Below are 23046 nucleotides of genomic sequence, written 5' to 3'. Positions count from 1 at the left end.
CCTGGTCCCATCTTCTTTCATTTCTTCCCTCCCTTCCACCACAACCCCCCGCCCTGCCTCTCAAATTCTTCATATCAGCGAGATCATATAATAATTGTCTTTGACTGACTTATTTTGCTTAGCATAATACCCTCTAGTTCCAACCACGTCATTGCAAATGGCAAGATTACATTTTTTTGATGGCTGCATAGTATTCCTGTGTGTGTACACATACAAACATACATACACCCCACATCTTCTTTATCTGTTCATCTGTTGATGGACATCTAGGTTCTTTCCGTAGTTTGGCTATTGTGTACATTGTTCCTGTAAACACTGGGGTGCACATGCCCCTTCAAATCACTACATTTGTATCTTTAGGGTAAATACCTAGTAGTGTGACTGCTGGGTCATAGGGTAGCTCTATCTTTAACTTTTTGAGGAACCCCCATACTGTTTTCCAGAGTGGCTGCACCAGCTTGCATTCCCACCAATGGTGGAGGAGGGTTCCCCTTTCTCTGAATCCTCGCCAACACCTGTCATTTGCTGACTGGTTAATTTTTGCCATTCCAACTGACGTGAGGTTGTATCTCACCGTGATTTTGATTTGTATTTCCCTGATGCCGAGTGATGTGGAGCACTTTTTCATGTGTCTGTTGGCCATCTGGATGTCTTCTTTGCAGAAATGTCTGTTCATATCTTCTGCCCATTTCTTAATTAGATTCTTTGTTCTTTGGGTGTTGAGCTTGGTAAGTTCTTTACAGATTTTGGATACTAGCCCTTTATCTGATATGTCATTTGTAAATATCTTCTCCCATTCTCTCTGTTGTCTTTTGGTTTTGTTGACTGTTTCATTTAATTTGCAAAAGCTTTTTATCTAGATGAAGTCCCAACAGGTCATTTTTGCTCTTGCTTCCATTGCCTTTGGTGATGTTCCTAGGAAGAAGTTGCTGTGGCTGTCAAAGAGGTTGCTGCCTGTGTTCTCCTCAAGGATTTTGATGGATTCCTGTCTCACATTGAGGTTCTTCATCCATTTTGAGTCTATTTTTGTGTGTGGTCTAAGGAAATGGTCTAATTTCATTCTTCTGCACCTGGCTGTCCAATTTTCCCAACACCATTTGTTGAAGAGACTTGTCTTTTTTTTCATTGGACATTCTTTCCTGCTTTGTCAAAAATTAGCTGACCGTAGAGTTGAGGGTCCATTTCTGGGCTCTCTATTCTGTCCATTGATCTATGTGTCTGTTTTTGTGCTAGTACCATACTGTCTTGATGATAACAGCTTTGTAACAGAGCTTGAAGTCTGGAATTGTGATGCTGCCAACTTTGGTTTTCTTTTCCAACATTCCTCTGCCTATTCAGGATCTTTTCTGATTCCATATAAATTTTAGGATTATTTGTTCCATTTCTTTGAAAATACTGATGGTATTTTGATAGGGATTCCATTAAATGTGTAGATTGCTCGAGATAACATAGACATTGGACTGTTTCTCCATTTTTTTTTTTTTTTTGGTGTGTGTGTGTGTGTGTGTGTGTGTGTGTGTGTCTTCCTCAATTTCTTTCATGAGTACTTCATAGTTTTCTGAGTACAGATTCTTTGCCTCTTTGGTTAGGTAGGTTTATTCCTAGGTATCTTATCGTTTTGAGTACAATTATAAATGGGATCAACTCCTTAATTTCTCTTTCTTCTATCTTGTTGTTGTGTATAGAAATGCAACTGATTTCTGTGCATTGATTTTTTATATCCTGACACTTCACTGAGTTCCTGTATGAGATGTAGCAGTTTTGGAGTGGAGTCTTTTGGGTTTTCCACATAAAGTATCCTATCATCTGCAAAGAGTGAGCGTTTGACTTCTTCTTTGCCGATTCGGTGCCTTTTATTTCTTTTTGTTATCTGACTGCTGAGACTAGGACTCCTAGTACTATGTTGAATAGCAGTGGTGACAGTGGACATCCCTGCCATGTTCCTGACCTTAGGGGAAAAGCTATCAGTTTTTCCCCATTGAGAATGATATTTGCTGTGGGTTTTCACAGATGGCTCCTAAGATACTGAGGTATGCATCCTCTAACCCTACACTGTGAAGAGTTTTGATCAAGAAAGGGTGCTGTATCTTGTCAAGTGCTATTTCAGCATTTTTTTAGAGTATCATATGGTTCTTGTTCTTTCTTTTATTAATATACTGTATCACACTGATTAATCTGCAGATGTTGAACCAACCTTGCACCCCAGGAACAAATCCCACTTGGTCATGGTGAATCATCCTTTTAATGTATTGTTGGACCATACTGGCTAGTATTTTGGTGAGAATTTTAAAAACTGTGTTCATCAAGGCTATTGGTCTGTAATCCTCCTTTTTTTGGGGGGGGTCTTTGTCTGGTTTGGGGATCAAGGTAATGCTGGCCTCATAAAATGAATTTGGAAGTTTTCCTTTCATTTCTATTTTTTGAAATGGTTTCAGAAGAATAGGTATTAATTTTTCTTTAAATGTATGATAGAATTCCCTTGGGAAGAGGTCTGGTCCCGGGCTCTTGTTTGTTGGGAGATTTCTGATGACTGCTTCAGTCTCCTTACTGGTTATGGGTCTGTTCGGGTTTTCTATTTCTTCCTGGTTCAGTTTTGGTAGTTTATATGTCTCTAGGTATGCATCTATTTCTTCCAGATTGTCAAATCTGCTGGTGTATAGTTGCACATAATATGTTCTTATCATTGTTTGTATTTCTTTGGTGTTGGTTGTGATCTCTCCTCTTTCAGGATTTTATTCACTTGGGTCCTTTCTCTTTTCCTTTTGATAAGTTTGGCCAGGGCTTTATCAATCTTATTAATTCTTTCAAAGAACTAGCTCCTAGTTTCATTAATTTGTTCTACTGTTTGTTTGTTTGTTTGGTTGGTTGGTTTCTATTTCATTGATTTCTACTCTGATCTTCATTATTTCTCTTCTCCAGCTGAGGTTAGGCTATCTTTGCTGTTCTTTCTCCAGTTCCTTTAGGCATAGGGTTAGGTTATGTACTTGAGACTTTACTTGTTTCTTGAGAAAGGGTTGTATCGCTATATACTTTCCTCTCAGGACTGCCTTTGCTGTGTCTTAAAGATTTTGAACAGCTGTGCTTTCATTTTCATTTGTTTCCATGAATTTTTTAAAATCTTTAATTTCCTGGTTGACCCATTCATTCTTTAGTAGGATGCTCCTTAGCCTCCATGTATTTGAGTTCTTTCCAATTTTCCTCTTGTGATTGAGTTCTAGTTTGAAAGCATTTTGGTCCAAAATATGCAGGGAATGATCCCAATCTTTTGGTACCAGCTGAGACCTGATTGGTGACCCAGGATGTGATCTATTCTGGAAAATGTTCCACGTGCACTAGAGAAGAGTGTGTATTCTTTTGCTTTGGGATGGAATGTTCTGAATACATCCTTGATGTCCATTTGGTCCAGTGTGTCATTTAAGGCCTTTATTTCCTTGTTGATATTTTGCTTGGATGATCTGTCCTATTCAGTGAGGAGGTTGTTAAGGTCCCCTACTATTATTGTATTACTGTCAATGTGTATTCACTGGTTTATATAACTGGGTGATCCTATGCTAGGGGCATAGATATTTAAAATTATTTGATCTTTTAGACAGACCCTTTAAGTATGCTATAGTGTCCTTCCTTATCTCTTATTATAGTCTTTGGCTTAAAGTCTAATTTATCTGATATAAGGATTGCCACCCCAGCTTTCTTTTGATGTCTATTAGCATGGTAAATTGTTTTCCACCCCTTCGCCTTAAATCTGGAGGTGTCTTTGGGTCTAAAATGAGTTTCTTGTAGACAGTATATCAATGGGTCTTGTTTTTTTTTTTTAAAGATTTATTTATTTATTTGACAGACAGAAATCACAAGGAGGCAGAGAGGCAGACAGAGAGAGGAGAAAGCAGGCTCCCCACCGAGCAGAGAGCCCGATGCGGGACTCGATCCGAGGACCCTGGGATCATGACCTGAGCCGAAGGCAGAGGCTTTAACCCACTGAGCCACCCAGGCGTCCCAATGGGTCTTGTTTTTTAATCCATTCTGACACCCTGTGTCTTTTGATTGGGGCATTTAGCCCATTTACATTCAGGGTAACTACTGAAAGATATGAATTTAGTGCCACTGTATTGCCTGTAAGGTGACTGTTACTGTATACTGTCTCTGTTCCTTTCTGGTCTATTACTTTTAGGCTCTCTCTTTGCTTAGAGGACCCCTTTCAATATCTCCTGTAGGGCTGGTCCAGTGTTTGCAAATTCTTTTAATTTTTGTTTGTCCTGGAAGTTTTTTTTAATCTCTCCTTCTATTTTCAATGACAGCCTAGCTGGATATAGTATTCTTGGCTACATATTTTTCTCTTTTAGTGCTCTGAATATATCATGTTAGTCCTTTCTGGCCTGCCAGGTCTCTCTGGACAGGTCTGCTGCTAATCTACTATTTCTACCATTGCATGTTACAAAATTTCTTATCCCAAGCTGCTTTCAGGATTTTCTCTTTATCGATGAGACTTACTATCAGATGATGGGGTGTGGACCTATTTTTATTAATTTTGAGGGGGGGTCACTGTGCCTCCTGGATTTTGATACTTGTTCTCTTCGCCAAACTAGGGAAATTCTCTGCTATAATTTGCTCCAATATACCTTCTGATCCCTCTCTTTCTTCTTCTTCTGGGATCCCAATTATCCTAATATTGTTTGTCTTATGGTATCACTTATCTCTCGAATTCTCCCCTCGTGGTCCAGTAGTTTATCTTTCTCAGCTTCTTTATTCTCCATCCCTTGGTCTTCTATATCACTAATTCTCTCTTCTGCCACATTTATCCTAGCAATAAAAGCCTCCATTTTGATTGCACCTCATTAATAGCTTTTTAAATTTCATCTTGATTAGATTTTAGTTCTTTTATTTCTCCAGAAAGGGATTCTCTTCTATGCTTTTTTAAAGCCCAGCTAGCACCTTGATAATCATCATTCTGAACTCTAGATCGGACATGTTACTAATGTCTGTATTGATTAGGTTCCCAGCTGTCGGTAATGCCTCTTGTTCCTTTTTTTTTTTTTTTTTTTTTTTTGAGGTAAATTTTTCTGCCTTGTCATTTTATCCAGATGGCTGAGAGAACAAAATACTAAAAGGGTAGCAATGACACCAGAAAAATATACACTAGCCAAATTGGAAGAGACCCAAAACCAGGGAGTGGGGGAAGAATTTTTGGGTGTGTTTTGGTCTGTTAGAAGAAAATGCTCCCAAAATTTTAAAGAAAGAAAAACTTACATATACACAAAAATAACAGTAAGCACAATTAAGGGATGGAATGTGATTGTAAAGATGAAAACATAAAAAGATTCTAAACAAGAAAATAGTAAGAAGAAAAAAAAGTTGAAAAAAGAAGAGGAAAAGAGGAAAGAATGTGATCAGGCTGGAGACTAGAACAAAGCCATGTGCTAGATTTAGGGTATATTTTGATCTGTTAAAAGAAACTGTATTCCAAAATTTTAAAGAAAAACCTCTATGTATACAAAAAATAAGGCTAAATACAATGAAGGGATAGAATAGAATTATAACAATGACCATTTAAAAAGATTTTTTAAAAGGTATTGATAATATAGAATAGTTAAAAAATGTTAAAACAGGAAAGAGGTAAAATTTTAAAAAATAGAAGAAAAAAAAATAAAATTAAAAAAATTTAACTTTGAAAGACTAAAGAATCATGGGGGAAAAGCCATGAATTCTATGTGCTGTATTCCTGTAGCTCTGAAGTTTTGCAGTTCTCATTGATCGGTGAACTTGGTCTTGGCTGGATGTTCTTGTTGAAATTCTGGTGGAGGGGCCTGCTGCATTGATTCTCAAATGTCTTTGCCAGAGGAGGAACTGCACCACCCTTGTAAAGGGCCAGGCTAAGTAATCTGCTCAGTTTTGTCCTTTGTGGCTTTTATTCCCTGAATGCTTTCTGTACAGCTTTGGAGGACGGGAATGAAGATGGCAGCATCCCAATCTCCAGCCCTGTAGGAGGTGAGAGCTCGGGGCCCCACTCCTCAGTGCGTCCTCAGAGAAAAAGCAGTCAATCACTCCCATGTCCCCACTCTCTAGCCACACTCCGTGCTCACCTAGCCTGTGACCTATTGTTTTTATTTCTGGCACAGGGCCGTGTTTAGAGTCTCCAAACCCAGCAGATTCCTGCAGCGCACTCCTGTGCCACTTCTCCCAGAGAAGGAAGGAGGAGGTCTCCCCCAATCTATCACACGTGTGGTCCTTGCTTGAAGAGAAACGGCCAGACTGTGCCTTGGGTCATGATTTAAGGTAATCCTGAGCTGAGAGCCCACTCCTTGTCTCTGTCTCTGCAGCCAGCTTCCCCACTCCAATACCTGGGAGCTCTTCCACATTCAGGCACCCCTGGTCTTTTTGTGACCCCACAGGTCCTGAGACCACACTGTCTCAGCGAGGGCTCCATCTCCCACTTAGCCTCTAGAGTGACGTCTCCCACTTAGCCTCTAGAGTGACTTCTTTAAAAGTTCCAATTTTGTGCTCCGCTGCTCTACTGCTTGCTGGAAGCCAACCCCTCCCCCCGCAATGTGTCTTCCCATATATCGCCTGGGATTCACTTCTCCGCATGTCCTACCTTCCAGAAAGTGGTCGCTTTTCTATTCCTAGAATCTCTGCTCTTCTTCTCTTCAGTCTTCTGTTGAGTTTGTAGGTGTTCAAAATGGTTTCATAACTATCTAGCTGAACTCCTGGGACCCGATGATATTTAGATCTATTCCTCTGCCATCTTACACCTCCTCTCATGAACAACACTATTAACAAACCAGATCTGACAGACTTCTATAGAATACTCCATCCAACAACAGAACATACATTCTCAACTGCATACAGAACATTTTCCAGTGGACCAAACGCTGGGCCATAGAACAAATCTCAAAAAATTTAGAAGCATAAAAATAATTTAAAATATGTTCTCCAGCCACAATGAAATGAAATTAGAAATAACAGGAGGAAATCTGGGAAATTCATAAATATGTGGAAATTAAACAACACACTCATGAATAAATAACCAATGAAATGAAAAAATCAATAGAGAAATCAGAAAATACTTTGAGATAGATGAAAATGAAGATAAAGCATACCAAAACTTATGGTATAGAGTCGAAGCAGTGTTCAGAGGAAAATCTACAACTGTAAATGTCTATATTAAGAAAGACTTCAAATCCACAACCTAACCTTATAGGTTATGTACCTTAAGACACTACAAAATAGGGGTATCTGAGTGGCTTAGTCGTTAAGCCTCTGCCTTTGGCTCAGGTCATGATCCCAGGGTTCTGGGATTGAGCCCCTCATCAGGCTCTTTTCAGCAGGAAGCCTAATCTCCCTCTCCCACTCCCCCTGCTTGTGTTCCCTGTGTCTCTATAAAATAAATAAATAAAATCTTTAAAAAAATACTAGAAAATATATGTACCTTAAGACACTAGAAAAATGATAGCAAATTAAACCCAAAACCAACAAAAGAAATGATATTAAAGGAAAAATAACAAAACTGAAAATGAAAAGATTAAAAGAAAAAAACCTTTGAACCAGAAGTTGTTCTTTCAAAAGATCAACAAACGTTTAGTCAGTCTGACCTAGAAAAAGAGAAGATTCAAATTATCAGAATCAGTAATAGAAGAGAAGACAGGATGTTACACCACCTTTATAGAAACAAACAAACAAAAAAGGTCATGAATAGTACACCAAAAAATTAGATAACTTAGATGAAGCATACAATTAATGAAAAGACAAACTATAAAAATGACAAAAGAAATAATCTGAATAAACCTATATGAGGCAAAACCAGTTAAAAAAAAAAATTAGAAAACAAAACTACCCACAAAGAAAAGCCCAAGCTTAGGGATGCCTGGGTGATTCAGTCAGTTAAGCATCTACCTTCAGGTCAGGTCATGATCCCAGGGTCCTGGGATCGAGTCCTGCATTGGGCTCCCTGCTCAACAGGGAGTCTGCTTCCTCTTCTTCTGCCTGCCACTCCCCTTGCTTGTGTGTACCCACTCGCTCACTCTCACAAATAAAATCTTAAAAAAAAAAAAAAGTAAAGCCTGAGCCTAAATGGTTTCTCCACTCAATTCTACCAAACACCGAAAGAAGAATAACAATTCTTGGGTTCCTGTGTGGCTCAGTTGGTTAAGCGACTGCCTTCAGCTCAGGTCACGATCCTGGAGTCCCCGGATCTAGTCTCACATAAGGCTCCGAGCTCTTGGCAGGGAGTCTGCTTCTCCTGCTGACCTTTCTCCACTCATGTTCTCTCTCTCTCAAATAAATAAATAAAATCTTAAAAAAAAAAAAATACCAATTCTTCACAAATTCTTCCAAAAACAAGAAAAGGAAGAAACATTTTCCAACACATTTTACAAGGCCAGTATTATCCTGATAACCAAAACTACACAAAGATGTCACAGGAAAACAAAACTACAGACTCTCTAATGAACAGGGATATAAAAGCCCTCAACAAAATAATAGCAAACTGAATCTGACAATACATGAAAAGAATTATATAGCACTACCAAGTAGGATTTATCCTAGCAATGCAAGGCTTGCTTAACATCAAAAAATCAATTAATAAAATATATCACATGAATAGAATGAAAGACAAGAATTACACGACCATCTCAATAGATGTAGAAAAAGCATCTGAGGATATCCAACACCTTTTCATGGTAAAAACAGAAACCAAACAATCACTCAATAAATTAGGAATGGAAGATAAGTTCCTTACAAAAAGGGCATCTACAAAAAAAAAAAAAGTTAATATCATATTCAATGGTGACGAAGTAGATGGTTTCCCTTTAAGGTTAGAATTGTCATGGAGGTTCTACCCAGGGCAATTACGTAAGAAAAAGAAATAAAAAGCATCTATATTGTAAAGGAGGAAGTAGAACTTTGCATGATGTGATCCTGTATATAGAAAATCCTAAATTAACTACCAAAAACTATTAGAATATATAGGTTCAGCAAGACTGCAGGATACAAGATCAATATAAAAAAAATTTAATTTCTATACACTTGCTATGAACAATTGAAAAAATAAAACAATTCCAATCATAGTAGTATCTAAAAATAAAGTTAATCAAAGATATGTGAAATCTATACTATGAAGTGGATTATAAAATTCATATGCAATTGCAAGGAAGTCAAATATACAAAGTAATCCTCAAAAAAGAATAAACTAAAGGACTCAGACTTCCAGATTTCAAAATTCACTACAAAGCAATGGTAATCAAGACACTATGGTACTGGTACAAGGATAAACATAAATCAAAAGAAAAGAAATTAAACACAAGAAATAAACTCATACCTCTATAGTCAGCTGATTTTTAACAAGGTGTCAAGACCATTCAATTAGCAAAGAACACTTTTCAACAAATGGTGTTGTAACAACTGGATAGCCACACACCAAAGAATGAAGTTGGACCTTAACCTCATACCATATGCAAAAGTTTACTCAGAATGGATCATACATGCACATTTAAGAGTTGGAAGTATAAAGCTCTCAGGGGAAAATACAGGCATAAATCTTCATGACTTTGGATTTGGCAATGGATTCTTTGATGTGACACCAAAAGTCCAAGCAAACAAAAAGTAATTTAGATTTCATCATCAAAAGTAAGAACTTCATGCTTCAAAGGACACTGTCAAGAAAGTGGAAAGACAACACAAAACAGGAAAAAAAAATTTGCAAGTCATATATCTTTTAAGGGGCTTGTATTCAGAATATGTACATTTTTAAAACTCTTCCAACTCAATCAAAGGACGACACAATTTGAAAAACAGGCAAAAAATATGAATAGACATTTCTCCAAGAAAGATCCACAAAGGGCCAATAAGTTCATGAAAAAAGATGTTCAGTATAATTTAGTCCTAAGGGAAATATAAATTAAAACTACAGTGAGATATCAACTTCATACCCATTAGGATGGCAAAAATAAAGTCAGATAACAAGTATTAGTGAAATGTGGATAAATTAAAACCCTGAAACACTGCTGGTGGGAATTAAAATGTTGCAGCCATTTTGGAAAACGGTCTGGTAGTTCTTCAAATAATCAAACACAGAGTTATCCTTTATCAGAGTTTCCACTTCTAGGTATATACCCAGTAAATGAAAACATGTCCACACAGAAACCTGTATGTGAATGTAATACCATTACTTATACCAGTCAGAAGGTGGAAACAACCCAAAAGTCCATTAACACACAAATGGAAAAACAAAATGTGGTATATCCACACCACACAATGAAGCATTATTTAGCCATAAAAAAGAATGAAGTACTGATACATGCTATAACATGGATGTACTTTAAAAACATAATGTTAAGTGAAGGAAGCCAGCCTGGTAAAAAAACATAGACTACATGATTCCATTTATATGGAAGTCACAATAGAGACTCTACAGAGAGACAGAAAGTAAACTAGTGGTTGCCTATGGATAGGAGTAGCAGGGGCAGGGGATAGTGGGTTGATAGCCACAGAATATAGGTTTCTTTCTGAGGTGATGAAAATGTTCCGAAACTGACTGTGGCAATGGTTACCCACATCCATGAATATACAAGAAACCCTTTAATTATAAACTTCAAGTGGGTGAATTAAGCTACCTAAAAATGTAGTAGCCATCTCCCCCAAAAGTATTATACTGATCAAAACTGCATGCAGAATCAGGGACCAACAGCCATCCTGTTCATTACTGTCCCTCCTGCCCTTAAATTAGAGCCAGTCATAAAAAAGTACTCAATCAAAGAGAGAAAAAAAAAGGGGGGGGTAGAGTACTATCTTACACTCCACAATATTACCAAAAGTTAGACACAAATATATCCCCAATTTTACTTGGACATAGAACTCTTGAAACTTAATTTAGCAGTAAGATTCTGAAATACCAAGTGTCTATACAAAGCAATGTTTGAAACAACTTAACTTGTATTAATTGATTTAATTCACACAACTACCTGTGTGGCATATATACCACTGATCTTCATTATTCATGAATTCCATATTTGCTAATTCACCTACTTACTAAAAATCTTTTGGTAACCCCTAAATCAGCATTTGCAGCACTCTTAGTCATTCACAAACATGAGCAGAGCAGTGAAAAATTTGAGTTCACCAGCATGCACACTACCAGCTGAAGTCAAACAAGGCAACACTACCTTGTTTCAGCTCTCACACAGAAATAACCAGAAAATAGAGACCGGAGGGAGCCGCGGAGTATAATGCAGAAATCACTAGTTCTTTAGAGTTTAGGAGAGTTTAAGGAATTTTTCTTTCTTTCTTTCTTTCTTTTTCTTTTTTTTTTTTTTAAGGTTTTTATTTACTTAATGACCTGGGGTGGGGGGGACGGAGAGGACAAGCAGGTGGAGCAGCAGGCAGAAGGAAAGGGAGAAGCAGGCTCCCCACTGAACAGAGAACCAGATATGGGGCTCAATCCTAGGATCATGACCTGAGTCAAAGGCAGAAAAATGCTTAACTGACTGAACCACCCAGGTGCCCAAAGGCATTTTTCTTAAGAATGTAAAGCTAATGGAGCCCTATATAAGCCAAGGACACAAAGTGAAAAACTGATGGTTGAATGAATAAATAGTTAAACCAAAGGAAGAGATAAAATGAAATGAAAAAATATACCCAATCCAAAAGAATTGGAAAATGGAAACAAAAAATGGGTATGACAGAAAACAGCTGACAAATTTAAATCTAACCATACCAATACTCACATGAAATGTAAAAATCCTTAATACCCTGCTTACAATGCAGAGACTAGGAAAACAGTTTGGCAGTTCCTCAGAAAGGTAAACAGAATTACCACAAGATCCAGCAATTCCACTCATAGTTATATACCCTAAGCATTGACATGAATACAGATAATTATACACCAATGTTGATAGCACCATTATCCACAGTAGTCAAAAGGTAAAAATAACCCAAATGTCCAAACAAAATGTGATCTAAACATATAATGGGATATTATTAGCCTTAAAAAGGAATGAATTTCTGGTACATGCAAACATGAGTAAGTCTTGAAAACATTATGCTAAGTGAAAATCCAGACCCAAAATGACAAATATTATATGATTCTACTTTCATTAGGTATCTAAAACAGACAAATTCACAAGGCAGAAAGTAGGGGCTAAGGAAGCACAGAGAATTATTGTTTAATGGGTAGAGTTCGTTTGGGATGATGACGAAATAAATAATGGTAATGGTTTCACAATATTGTGGATGTACTTAAAGCCACTGCATTCTACATTTTAAAAAGGTTAAAATGGCAAAATTTATGTTATGTGTATTTGCCACAATAAAAAAGGGAAGAGATCATCAAACAGCATTAAAAAAAAAAAAAAAAATAAACCCAGCGACACCTGGGTGGCTCAATGGGTTAAAGCCTCTGCCTTCGGCTCAGGTCATGATCCCAGGGTCCTGGGATTGAGCCTGGGGTTCTCTGCTCAGCAGGGAGCCTGCTTCCCTTCCTCTCTCTCTGCCTGCGTCTCTGCCTACTTGTGATCTCTGTCAAATAAATAAAATCTTTGAAAAAAAAAAAAAAAAACAACTGTATGTTAGACCTATCAGAAGACCTGGCTATCTCAATACTGAGCAAAACAAATTTCACACCAAAGGGGCAGGGATGCCAGGGATAAAAAAGATAATTTTAAAAAAGATTTTATTTATTTAATTGAAAGAAACCATGAGTGGGGGAGGGGCAAAAGGAGAGGCAGGGAATAGCAAGCGGACTCCACACTGAATCACCCAGGAGAGCCAAAAAAGTTAATTTTGCAACAATAAAGGAGCATATTTTTCCAGAGGACATAATAATCCTACCCATTTATGCACAAGAAACAGATGTATCCAAATAATTATATGTAACAGATTTCCACACCCCAACAGTAATTGACAGAAGAAACAAAATCACTAAGTATTGTTTGAGTCTTCCATATCCTATAAACCAGCATGATAACATTTATAAAAACACTCCACCCAACAGAAGAATTTGTATCTGTTTTAAGGCAAAATGACATTTACCAACACCATATTCTAGGCCATAAAGCAAATAAGGTAAACTTTAAAAAGATTCAAATAATGCAAAGTATGTTCAATGACAGTGAACAAAACTAGAAATCAAAAACCAAAAAAATGCCTAAAACCACAATACTTGAAAATTAAGTAACAGCTGTAAATAAACAATGGGCCAAAGAAGTAAAAAAGTCTATTAGAAAGTATTTGTTACTGAATAAAAATAAAAACACAACATGTCAATATTTGTGGGATGTGACTAACACAGTAGTAGCAGGCACTCCAAACCTATGAGAAGAAACAATGTATCAAAGCAATGACCTCAACTGCCACCTTTAGAAAGGAGGACAAAAAAAGCAGTTAAACCCAAAGTAAGCATAAGAAATAAATAATGAAAATAAGGATAAAACTCAATAAAAAGCAGAAGAAACAACAGGAAAAAAAGATTAATGAAATCAAAAGCTAGTTCTTTGAGATCACTCTAGCAATACAGATAATGAAACAAAAAAAAATTAGTATCAGGAATGAGAAAGATAACATCACTACATTTTCCACTGAGCAAAAAGATAGTAAGGAGTCCTATGAACAACTTTATGTCAACAAATTTGACTACCTAGATGAAATGGACAGAATTGATGAAACATACAAACTCATTAAAAAAAAAAAAGATAATCTGAACAGCTTTATGTTCACTTAAAGAAACTATATTTGTAGCTAAAAGAATCCTTCCCAAAAAAGTTCAGGTTTAAATGGCTTCACTGGTGAATTCTACCAAATACATAAGGAAGAAATAATACCAACTCTGCAAAAACGTTTCTCAGAAAACTAAAGAGAGCATACATCGCAACTCAATCTGACATCAAGATTACTCTGATACTAAAAATGGACAAAGACCTAAGAATACCAGAACACAAATATTCTTTTTGAACATAAAGGTAAAAATTCTCAAGACAATTGGTAAATTGAATCTAACGATTCATAAAAATAATACACCATGATCGAGTGGGATTTATCCAAGGAATGCAAAGTGGGTTTGACAATTAAAAAAAAATCAACGTGGGGCACCTGATTGGCTCAATCAGTTAAGCAGCTGACTCTTGATTTTGGTTCATGTTTCATATCTCACGGTTGTGAGATCGAGCTGCATTGGGCCTGAAGCCTGCTTAGGATTCTTTCTCTCCCTCTCCTTCTGCCCCTGCCCCCCTTCTCCCTCTCTTAAAGAAAGGGGGAGGAACAAAAGATCTGAATAGACATCTCACTCAAGAAGATATATGGAAGGCAAATAAGCCCCCAAAAAGATGCTCCACATCATTTATCATTAGGGAAATGTAAACTAAAACCAAGAGATAAAACTACATAAGAAGAAGTAAGACTTGGGGCGCCTGGGTGGCTCAGTTGGTTGGACGACTGCCTTCGGCTCAGGTCATGATCCTGGAGTCCCGGGATCGAGTCCCACATCGGGCTCCCAGCTCCATGGGGAGTCTGCTTCTCCCTCTGACCTTCTCCTCGCTCATGTTCTCTCTCACTGTCTCTCTCTCAAATAAATAAATAAAATCTTTAAAAAAAAAAATAAAAAAAAAAAGAAGAAGTAAGACTTAAAAAAAAAAAAAAAAAAAAAAAGGACTAAAACTGAACAAACTAACCATACCAGGTGTTGGCAAAGAAACAGAACAACTAGAACTCTCATAAACTATTAGTGGCAATACAAAATTGTACAATCACTTGGGAAAACAGTCTGGCAATTTTTCCTTTTGAAATAATCACACATCTACCATACAATTCAATCATTTTACTCCTAGGTAATTTCTCTAAAGAAATGAAAGCATACATTCACACAAAGGTTTGGACACCACTGTTCATTAGCTGTTCATCGTTTTTGTTTTTTTTTTTTTTTTTATGATGGCCCAAAGCAATCCAAATGCTCCTCAATCAGATGAATGAATAAACAAAATGTGACATAAGCACAACACAGAATACTATACAAAAATAAAAAAGAAACAAACTTTTGATACACATAACATGAATGAACTTCAAAATAAGTATTCTGAATGAAAGTAACTGAGCCAGGTCAAAAAAACAAAAAACAAAAAAAGAGTGCCTACAATATAATTTCATTTATATTCAACTGTAAAAAATGAAAACTTATCTACAGATTCAGAAATACACCAGTGGTTGATTAAAGATGGTCAACAGGGAAGGGCTTTAAGGAGAAATAATAAAGAGGCAGATGGAATATTTTAGATCGATTGTGGTGATGGTTGCATGGATGCACACATATGTCAATATCTATTAAACTGTACACATGAAATATGTACAGTTTGCTGTAGGTCAATTATATCTCAATAAAGCTACAAGAGAGGAGGGGGGAAGGGGAGAACAGAAAGAAAGAAAAATAAATCAGTCAGAGGTCCAGTATCCAATATCCAAAATCTGTAAAGAACTTATCAAACTCAACACCCAAAGAACAAAGAATCCAATCAAGAAATGGGCAGAAGACATAAACAGACATTTCTGCAGAGAAGACATCCAGATAGCCAACAGACACATGAAAAAGTGCTCCACATCACTCGGCATCAGGGAAATACAAATCAAAACCACAGTGAGATACCTCACATCAGTCAGAATGGCAAAAATTAACCAGTCAGGAAATGACAAGTGTTGGCGAGGATTCAGAGAAAGGGGAACCCTCCTCCACTGTTGGAGGGAATGCAAGCTGGTGCAGCCACTCTGGAAAACAGTATGGGGGTTCCTCAAAAAGTCAAAGATAGAGCTACCCTATGACCCAGCAATCGCACTACTAGGTATTTACCCTAAAGATACAAATGTAGTGATTCAAAGGGGCACGTGTACCCCAAGGTTTATAGCAGCAATGTCCACAATAGCCAAACTATGGAAAGAGCCCAGATGTCCATCAACAGATGAACAGATAAAGAAGATGTAGATATCTATACATACACACACACACACACACACACACACACACACACACACACACAGTGGAATACTATGCAACCATCAAAAAAAAACACGTAATCTTGCCATTTGCAACAACGTGGATGGAACTAGAGGGTATTATGCTAAGTAAAGTAGGTCAACCAGAGAAAGAAAACTATCACATGATCTCTCTGATATGAGGAACTTGAGAGGCAGGGCAGGAGGTCATGGGGGGAAGTGAGGGAAAAAATGAAACAAGATGGGACCAGGGAAAGAGGCAAATCATAAGAGACTCTTAATCTCAGGAAACAAACTGAGGGTTGCTGGAAGGGAGGGAGGGATGGGGGTCCCTGGATTATGGACAGTGGGGAGGGTATGTGCTATGGTGAGTGCTATGAATTTTATAAGACTGATGAATCACAGACCTGTACCCCTGAAGCAAATAATACATTACAGGTTAAGAAAAAAAAAAGAAATCAGAGACCCAGTATCCAGAATTCAGAGGGCAGAGGAAAAAAGTCAGGGGAAAAAAAAAAAAATCAAAGAACATTCTCTAGAACTGAAGAACACAAGTTTCCAGACTCAGAGAGTCAGCCAAGTTCTGATCCAAATGATTTTAAATTTTAAAAAACCCTATACCTAAGTACATAATCATGAAAGCTTATATTACCAAGGATACAAAGATCTTTAAAAAATTCAGAAATAAAAATAAATCAATTACAAAAGAGTGAAAGCAAAAGAACACATAAATTAGGAGCATGTTCTTCCTGGTTGACACTGGCTCTGACATTAACTGAGTGACCTTAAGTATATTACTTAACCCCTCCGTCCTTTAGTTTTCTCATCTGTAATAGTAATAATAATGAGTAATAATCATATGAGTATGAAGATTTAATAAATTAATCTGTAAAGTGCCAGAACAACACTCAATACATGTTAAACGCTACTTAAGTAAAACCTGCTAGATCTCAGCAGTTATACTCATAAATGTAGCTGAAAAAAAAAATGAATTAAATGCTAAATCCCAGCTAGATACCATTTTTTAAGTATTCAGAGTGAACTCGTTATGCAAACCAAACATCGTGAGGTCAAAATATTTAAAATTACTCCTTTTAATAGTTCAGGTACGTACAGTGTTACAAAACCAGGAGAAACCAGGAAGCAGAGTTGACGAGTGGGTTTAGATGCTCTGATTCTGTCAACTGAGAGAGGTGAGAAACAGGTGATCAAACCCATAAAGAGCTCCCGAGGACCTGCTGAGCGCCCGGATTGCGCGACCCAGGGGAAGCTGCAGCGAAGGCCCGGGGGCCCACACAAAAAGCAGCCTCCAAGAAGAAAGAAGACTTGATAGAATATCTGAGACAAGAGGGAGATTGGATAGGGAATGATGTAAAGAGGAAAAGAGAAAAGCAACACCAAGGAAAAGACAAAAGTAGCACATAACCTGAGTCGGCACAGTGACAATAACTGACAATACTATTTGATTTTTTTCAGCTTTTATTGTTTTTCAAAGTATGTATGTATGTATGTATGTATTTATGAATGAATGAATGAATGACAGATACAGAAGGAGGGGCACAGGGACAAGCAGACTCCAGGCTGAGGAGCAAGATCATGACCTGAGTTGAAATCAGATACCTAACTGACTGAGCAACCCAGGCACCACTAACTTTTTTAGCTTTTGAAATAAATCAGTATTGCCAACGCCCTGACAATTTAATTTTGGATGCCAACAAGGGAAAAGTATAACTGACACGCTGCAGGAAGGGCAGCCAGAGCAGAAAAGCTAATACCTAAGCTTTGACAGTGAAAAGTCAAGGGATACTTTATATAGGAAATACAATTTTTAAAAAGGCCTAGTAAAATTATCAAGCTTACCATTAGAAGAAATGAAGACAGTGATGTACTATTATTTGGAGGGGGGAAGGAGATTGCAAGAGCGACTAAACCGTCTTCTATCATAGCTGAAATTCCACAGCTAGATCCAAAACCAGTAAATCAGGTATAAGCATGATACTCAGAAATAGAACCAAAAGAGTTAGAACTGGTTATCACTAGAAAGTAAAAATGGAATGAGATGTACATTATGTTTGAGAAAAGTCTTAAAAAAATAAAGGAAGCAAGCATTAAGTTACAGTTTCCCTTTCAGGAAAAAAAAAAAAAAAAGAATACTGGGAATACCATCAAAACAAGGTTTTCGATTCCCCCTTTGGATAGCTAATAAGCAAATATTAAGATCTCACGGTTCCAGGAGTAAACAAAAGTAAGTTTTCACAGTGACAGCTGGGTACTTCCTTCAAAAACGAAAGGGTAGAAGGCATGATGTGCCCCCCTGAACCTTCCCAACCCAAAAATTCTAATTAAGAGTATAAAATCGAACTCGGACTGGTAACACGGAAACAATAACTACAAAACTGAAGAATGGACAAAAGTCAATGTACTAACAAACTAACAACAACAAGTGTACTGTTCGAGTGCATCCAGGAATTCCGAAAATTTTAACAAGTAAGCTGTCCGACAGGAGAGCACCTAGACAAGGGGCACTTATCAGACTTCTATCTTGTCCTACCTTGTCCTGGATGGCCGCTTTCGCCGTGGAATCTAACAAATCTAGCAACAAATGGCCTCTGGCACTACGAAGCTTTTCAGGCACGGACAGTAAACAACAAAAAAGCTCGCCGCCAGTTATTACTTTACAAGGTTGTTAAAGGCCAGGATCAGCATCTACGCAGCCCTAACCAGCTAATTCTGTGGAACCGCCGGGAGCGGCTCAATAGACTTTAAGACTCTTCGGAAAACCAAACACACGGGGCCGGAAAGAAACAAAGCCGTGGGCGGGGCCTCCCGGTCCCGGAAAAAGCGGGTAAGGGAGGAACAGCCCTCAAGCAAGTTCGTACCCCTTTCGGCTCTTGCCCCGCCCTGCCCGCTTTCCCGGGCCCTGATTCCGGGTGCCGGCGCCCAACAGCGTGTCGGGCCGCCCGGTCCGCGGGGCCGACAGGATGGCGCGGGACCCAGCACCGTGCCCCGGGGGCAGGTGGCGGGCGCCGAGGGCCGCGGCCTAAACGCGTCTGAGCCCCTGGCGGCCGTCAGGCGCCTCCTCACCTTCTCTTCCACGCAGTTGACAATGATGGACGGGTACTTGCGGCTGAGCCAGCGAAAGAAAGCCGGGACTCCCATTGCGGCTGCCCAGCTGGAATAAGCGGCCCGGCCGGCGGACGAACGTAACCAGAGAGACAAGCAGGAGCGGCGGCCGCGGGCACCGGCACTTCCTCCCACGTGCGCGCCGGCGACAGGAAATGGCGTCACGACCGCGCCGCTAGGGACGTTGACCGGCCGGGGGGCGGGGCAGGGTTCTTCTGCGGGCGGAGTGGTGAGGGCTGGGGGATCCCCCATCCTGGGTTGCTCGTTGTTGCTAGGGCCAGGCGCAGATTCCGCGCTCCTGCGCGTCTGAGTTGTGTGGGCCCCCGGGCTGTGCCTTCGCTGCAGCTTCCCCTGGGTCGCGCAATCCGGGCGCTCAGCAGGTCCTCGGGAGCTCTTTATGGGTTTGATCACCTGTTTCTCACCTCTCTCAGTTGACAGAATCAGAGCATTTAAACCCACTCGTCAACTCTGCTTCCTGGTTTCTCCTGGTTTTGTAACACTGTACGTACCTGAACTATTAAAAGGAGTAATTTTAAATATTTTGACCTCACGATGTTTGGTTTGCATAACGAGTTCACTCTGAATACTTAAAAAATGGTATCTAGCTGGGATTTAGCATTTAATTCTTTTTTTTTTTCCAGCTACATTTATGAGTATAACTGCTGAGATCTAGCAGGTTTTTTGAGCGTTTACGATGTGTGAAAGCATTGGCTGCGGGATTATCTCATTTAATCGTTACTTGAGCCTTAAGGTACCATTACCATCTTTATGCGACAGATGAGAAAGTCAAGCTGGGGATTTAGTCACTTGTTTATTCACACAGCTTGTGTTTCAGTCCAACTAAAGATCATTTAATCCTCTAACTTTGCACTGAAAGGATACTTTTATCCTTTGTTTTATGGTGGCATCAAATACATTTTTGCAGAATATAAAAAGAGAGTTCTGGAAGAGGAGGTATTTATGTCCATTTGTTCAAGCTTGGAACTCTCTCTCTCCCTGGAATCCCCTCCTGGCTTGACAAATCACACTCAATCCTAAAGGCTCACCTCAAGAGGCCTCTTGGAAAGTATTTCTCGTTGCTACCTGGCATGCAATATTTATTGCCCCCCCCCCCCGTGATTTGATGCCGTTTTGCTTAAAGTGTTGCAGAAATTAGCGAAAATGTTATCCAATATTTTACTTAAGGATTGCTGAAATTATTAATATCCCTCATTTCTCCTGGAAACAGCCCCTCCTCCTCACCTATTTGGTTTCCTTGGGAGGTGCTGTGTTCTTATATGAACACACACACATCATATGGGAGGAAGGACAGCTGGGTAAGTTAGAACAGTGAGAGTCCTTGCCCAGCATTTTTGAGCTTTGAACCATAAGGAAGCGAAGGCACCCCTCCCAGATGGTTGAAAGCTGAAAGATAAGAATGGGATTTGTTGCCCATCTGCGAGGAGAGAAGCAGATTTTAGTTCCTGGTTCCAGTGGTTTTTGAGTACAGCTAAATTCCTCTTCCTGCAGTTTGGTTGCTAAACCTTTCCCTTAGTTCCATGAACCAATAAATTCTCCTTTTGCCCTAAGCTGGTTTGGACTAAGTTCCTATCCCTTGCAAAGGAAACAATACAAACAAACCAGTAACAACATTTGAGGAGTAAACAACTAATTCACTGGGTGCTAAATTTGCTTTGCCTGAAAGATGTACAAAAATTGAAATTTGGGGCAGAAAAGATGAGGGTAAAAGGTAGAGAGGAGAGGGAACCTGTAAGGTAGGAGGAGCATATGAGCTGTGTTCTGAAATGTGTGCTTGAGTTGGTTTCTCCTAACATCACTGAACAAAGTTGGGGAAGAAAAAGATGAGCTCAGGGATTCAATTTCTCAACTCAAGCATCACATAAATGACCTAATAGTGTCTATATATGCCCTGAAAGAGACCTTTATCACCTACAGGAGGGCTGAAATTGCTGAGAGCCAAACTCAGAACCTCATTGTTTGAGTGACTGATCTACAACACACATTGAATTCCCAGCCTCACAGGGTGTTTCCTATTAAGGTAAGGGCACTGACTGGGAAAGAATGAGATCCTAGAAAGTGGGATGGGGACATGTGAGAAAACCGATGGAGTTGGGAGCTTTTTTTTTTTTTTTTAAGATTTTATTTATTTATCAGAGAGAGAGAGCACACACAAGTAGGCAGAGGAAGAGAGAGAAGCAGGCTCCCTGTGAGGAAGGAGCCTGAGGTGAGACTCGATCCCTGGACTCTGGGATCGTGAACCTGAGCTGAAAGCAGCAGCCTAACCAACTGAGCCACCCAGGTGTCTTGGAGTTGGGAGCTTTAAGACCGTTAACTCTGATTTGTCTTTGCCTGTAAAAATAGTCTCTCTATTCCCACCTGAGAGGATTTACTCTGCATTACCTACAGAAACTGTAATGGCTTTCCCTCAGGCAGATGCCCTGAAAGACAATACTGATTCTCTTCAGGACCCACTCTCACCACTCCTCTTTGCTTCTAGGCAATGTCTTAGTCTGTTTGGGCCACCATAACAAAATGCCATAGACCGGGTGGTTTATAAATACCAGAAATTGGTTTCTCACAGCTCTGGAGGTTGGGAAGTCCAAGATCAAGGAACTAGCGGGGTCAAGTGTCTGGTGAGGACCTGCTTCCTCATGGACAGTCCTCTCCTCACTGTAATGTCACGTTACAGAAGAAGAGGCAAGGATCTCCTTAAGGTCTCTTTTATAAGGGCACTAATCCCATTCATGAGTAGCTACCTCCCAAACGCCCTATCTCCTAATGCCATCATCTTAGGGGTTAGGATTTCAACATATGAATTTGTGGGGTGCACAAGCATTCATTCTAGCTATAGCAACCAATAATTAAACACAAGTCCCAGCAGGCCACTAAAAGTGAGGTGCAAAGTGTGACTCATGAGGTACACTACCTTCCAGAAGAACTGCTTGAGTTTTCTAATTTATCCAGACAGAAATCCAGAGAGTATGTGTGGGAAGGGATATTAACTGTATGAAATAAGGTAGAAGAAAGTTGGATCAGGCCACATTTAGTAAGATGGGCACACTGAGCAGGGATTCCGTATTGAATGTTGTATCTCAGGGGGTTAAAAAGGACTCTGACAGTTTGGTTGGTTGGATAAAACATGGATAAAGAGATGGCCCACTGCGAGAGAGTTAGAAATGCTAGACCTGCCTTGGTGTAATGTAAAAGAAGAGAAAACTAAGGCCTGGTTCATAGATGGTTCTGCCTCATACGCAAGCTCACTTCATATCAATGAAGTGCAGCAGTGGCCTATGCTCATAAAATTCACTGGGCTTTCTGTGTTCTCTACCATCCTGAGGCAGCTGGCTTGATAGAACAGTGGAATGACTTTCTGAAACTCTGTTAGAGTATCAGGTGGCAATCAGTACCTTACAGGATTGAGACAAGGTTCTCCAGGAGCCTGTATATGCCTTAAAACAGCATTCAGTATATGATGCTAGTTCTCCCATAGCCAAGACTTAGTAGTCCAGGAATGGAGGGGTGGAAATAGGAGTGGCATCCTCACTATTACCCACAGTGACCCACTAGCAAAAATTTTGCCTGCTGTTTTTGTGACCTTTTACCCTGATGACCTGTAGGTCTTAGTTTCAAAGCAAGGAATGCTTCCACCAGGATACACCATGGAACCATAAGTTAAGACTGCTACCAGGTCATTTTAAACTGAGGCAAAGAAGGGACTTACTGTGATGGACCATGACTACCAGGGTAAATGGGGCTGCTACTCCATGGTGAGGATAAAAAACAGTGTGCCCAGAATATAGGAGACCTCTTGAGCATTTCTTAGTATCACCATGCCTTATGAATTAAAGTCAATGGAAAACACAACCCAATTCAGGCAGGACTGCTAAAGGCTGAGACCCTTCAGACGTGAAGGTTTTAGTTACCCCACCAAGTAAAGAACCAAGTAAAGAACAAAGTAAAGAA

At 39.3% G+C, this 23046-nt stretch overlaps 1 protein-coding gene across 1 annotated transcript in view; it reads right to left on the bottom strand.

The window, feature by feature from the left end:
- Positions 1 to 19241, bottom strand: part of XRN2 (5'-3' exoribonuclease 2) — a 91591-nt gene extending 72350 nt beyond the window's left edge. The window contains exon 1 of the mRNA XM_032351560.1: positions 19045 to 19241. Within this exon, the coding sequence (XP_032207451.1) occupies positions 19045 to 19119 (75 nt within the window). The 5' untranslated portion in view covers positions 19120 to 19241. The remainder of the gene's footprint in view (positions 1 to 19044) is intronic.
- Between the last annotated feature and the right edge of the window lie 3805 nt (positions 19242 to 23046).

Source organism: Mustela erminea, chromosome 7, assembly GCF_009829155.1.
Source record: "Mustela erminea isolate mMusErm1 chromosome 7, mMusErm1.Pri, whole genome shotgun sequence".
Taxonomy (NCBI): domain Eukaryota; kingdom Metazoa; phylum Chordata; class Mammalia; order Carnivora; family Mustelidae; genus Mustela; species Mustela erminea.
This window is presented reverse-complemented; position numbering and strand designations above follow the sequence as displayed.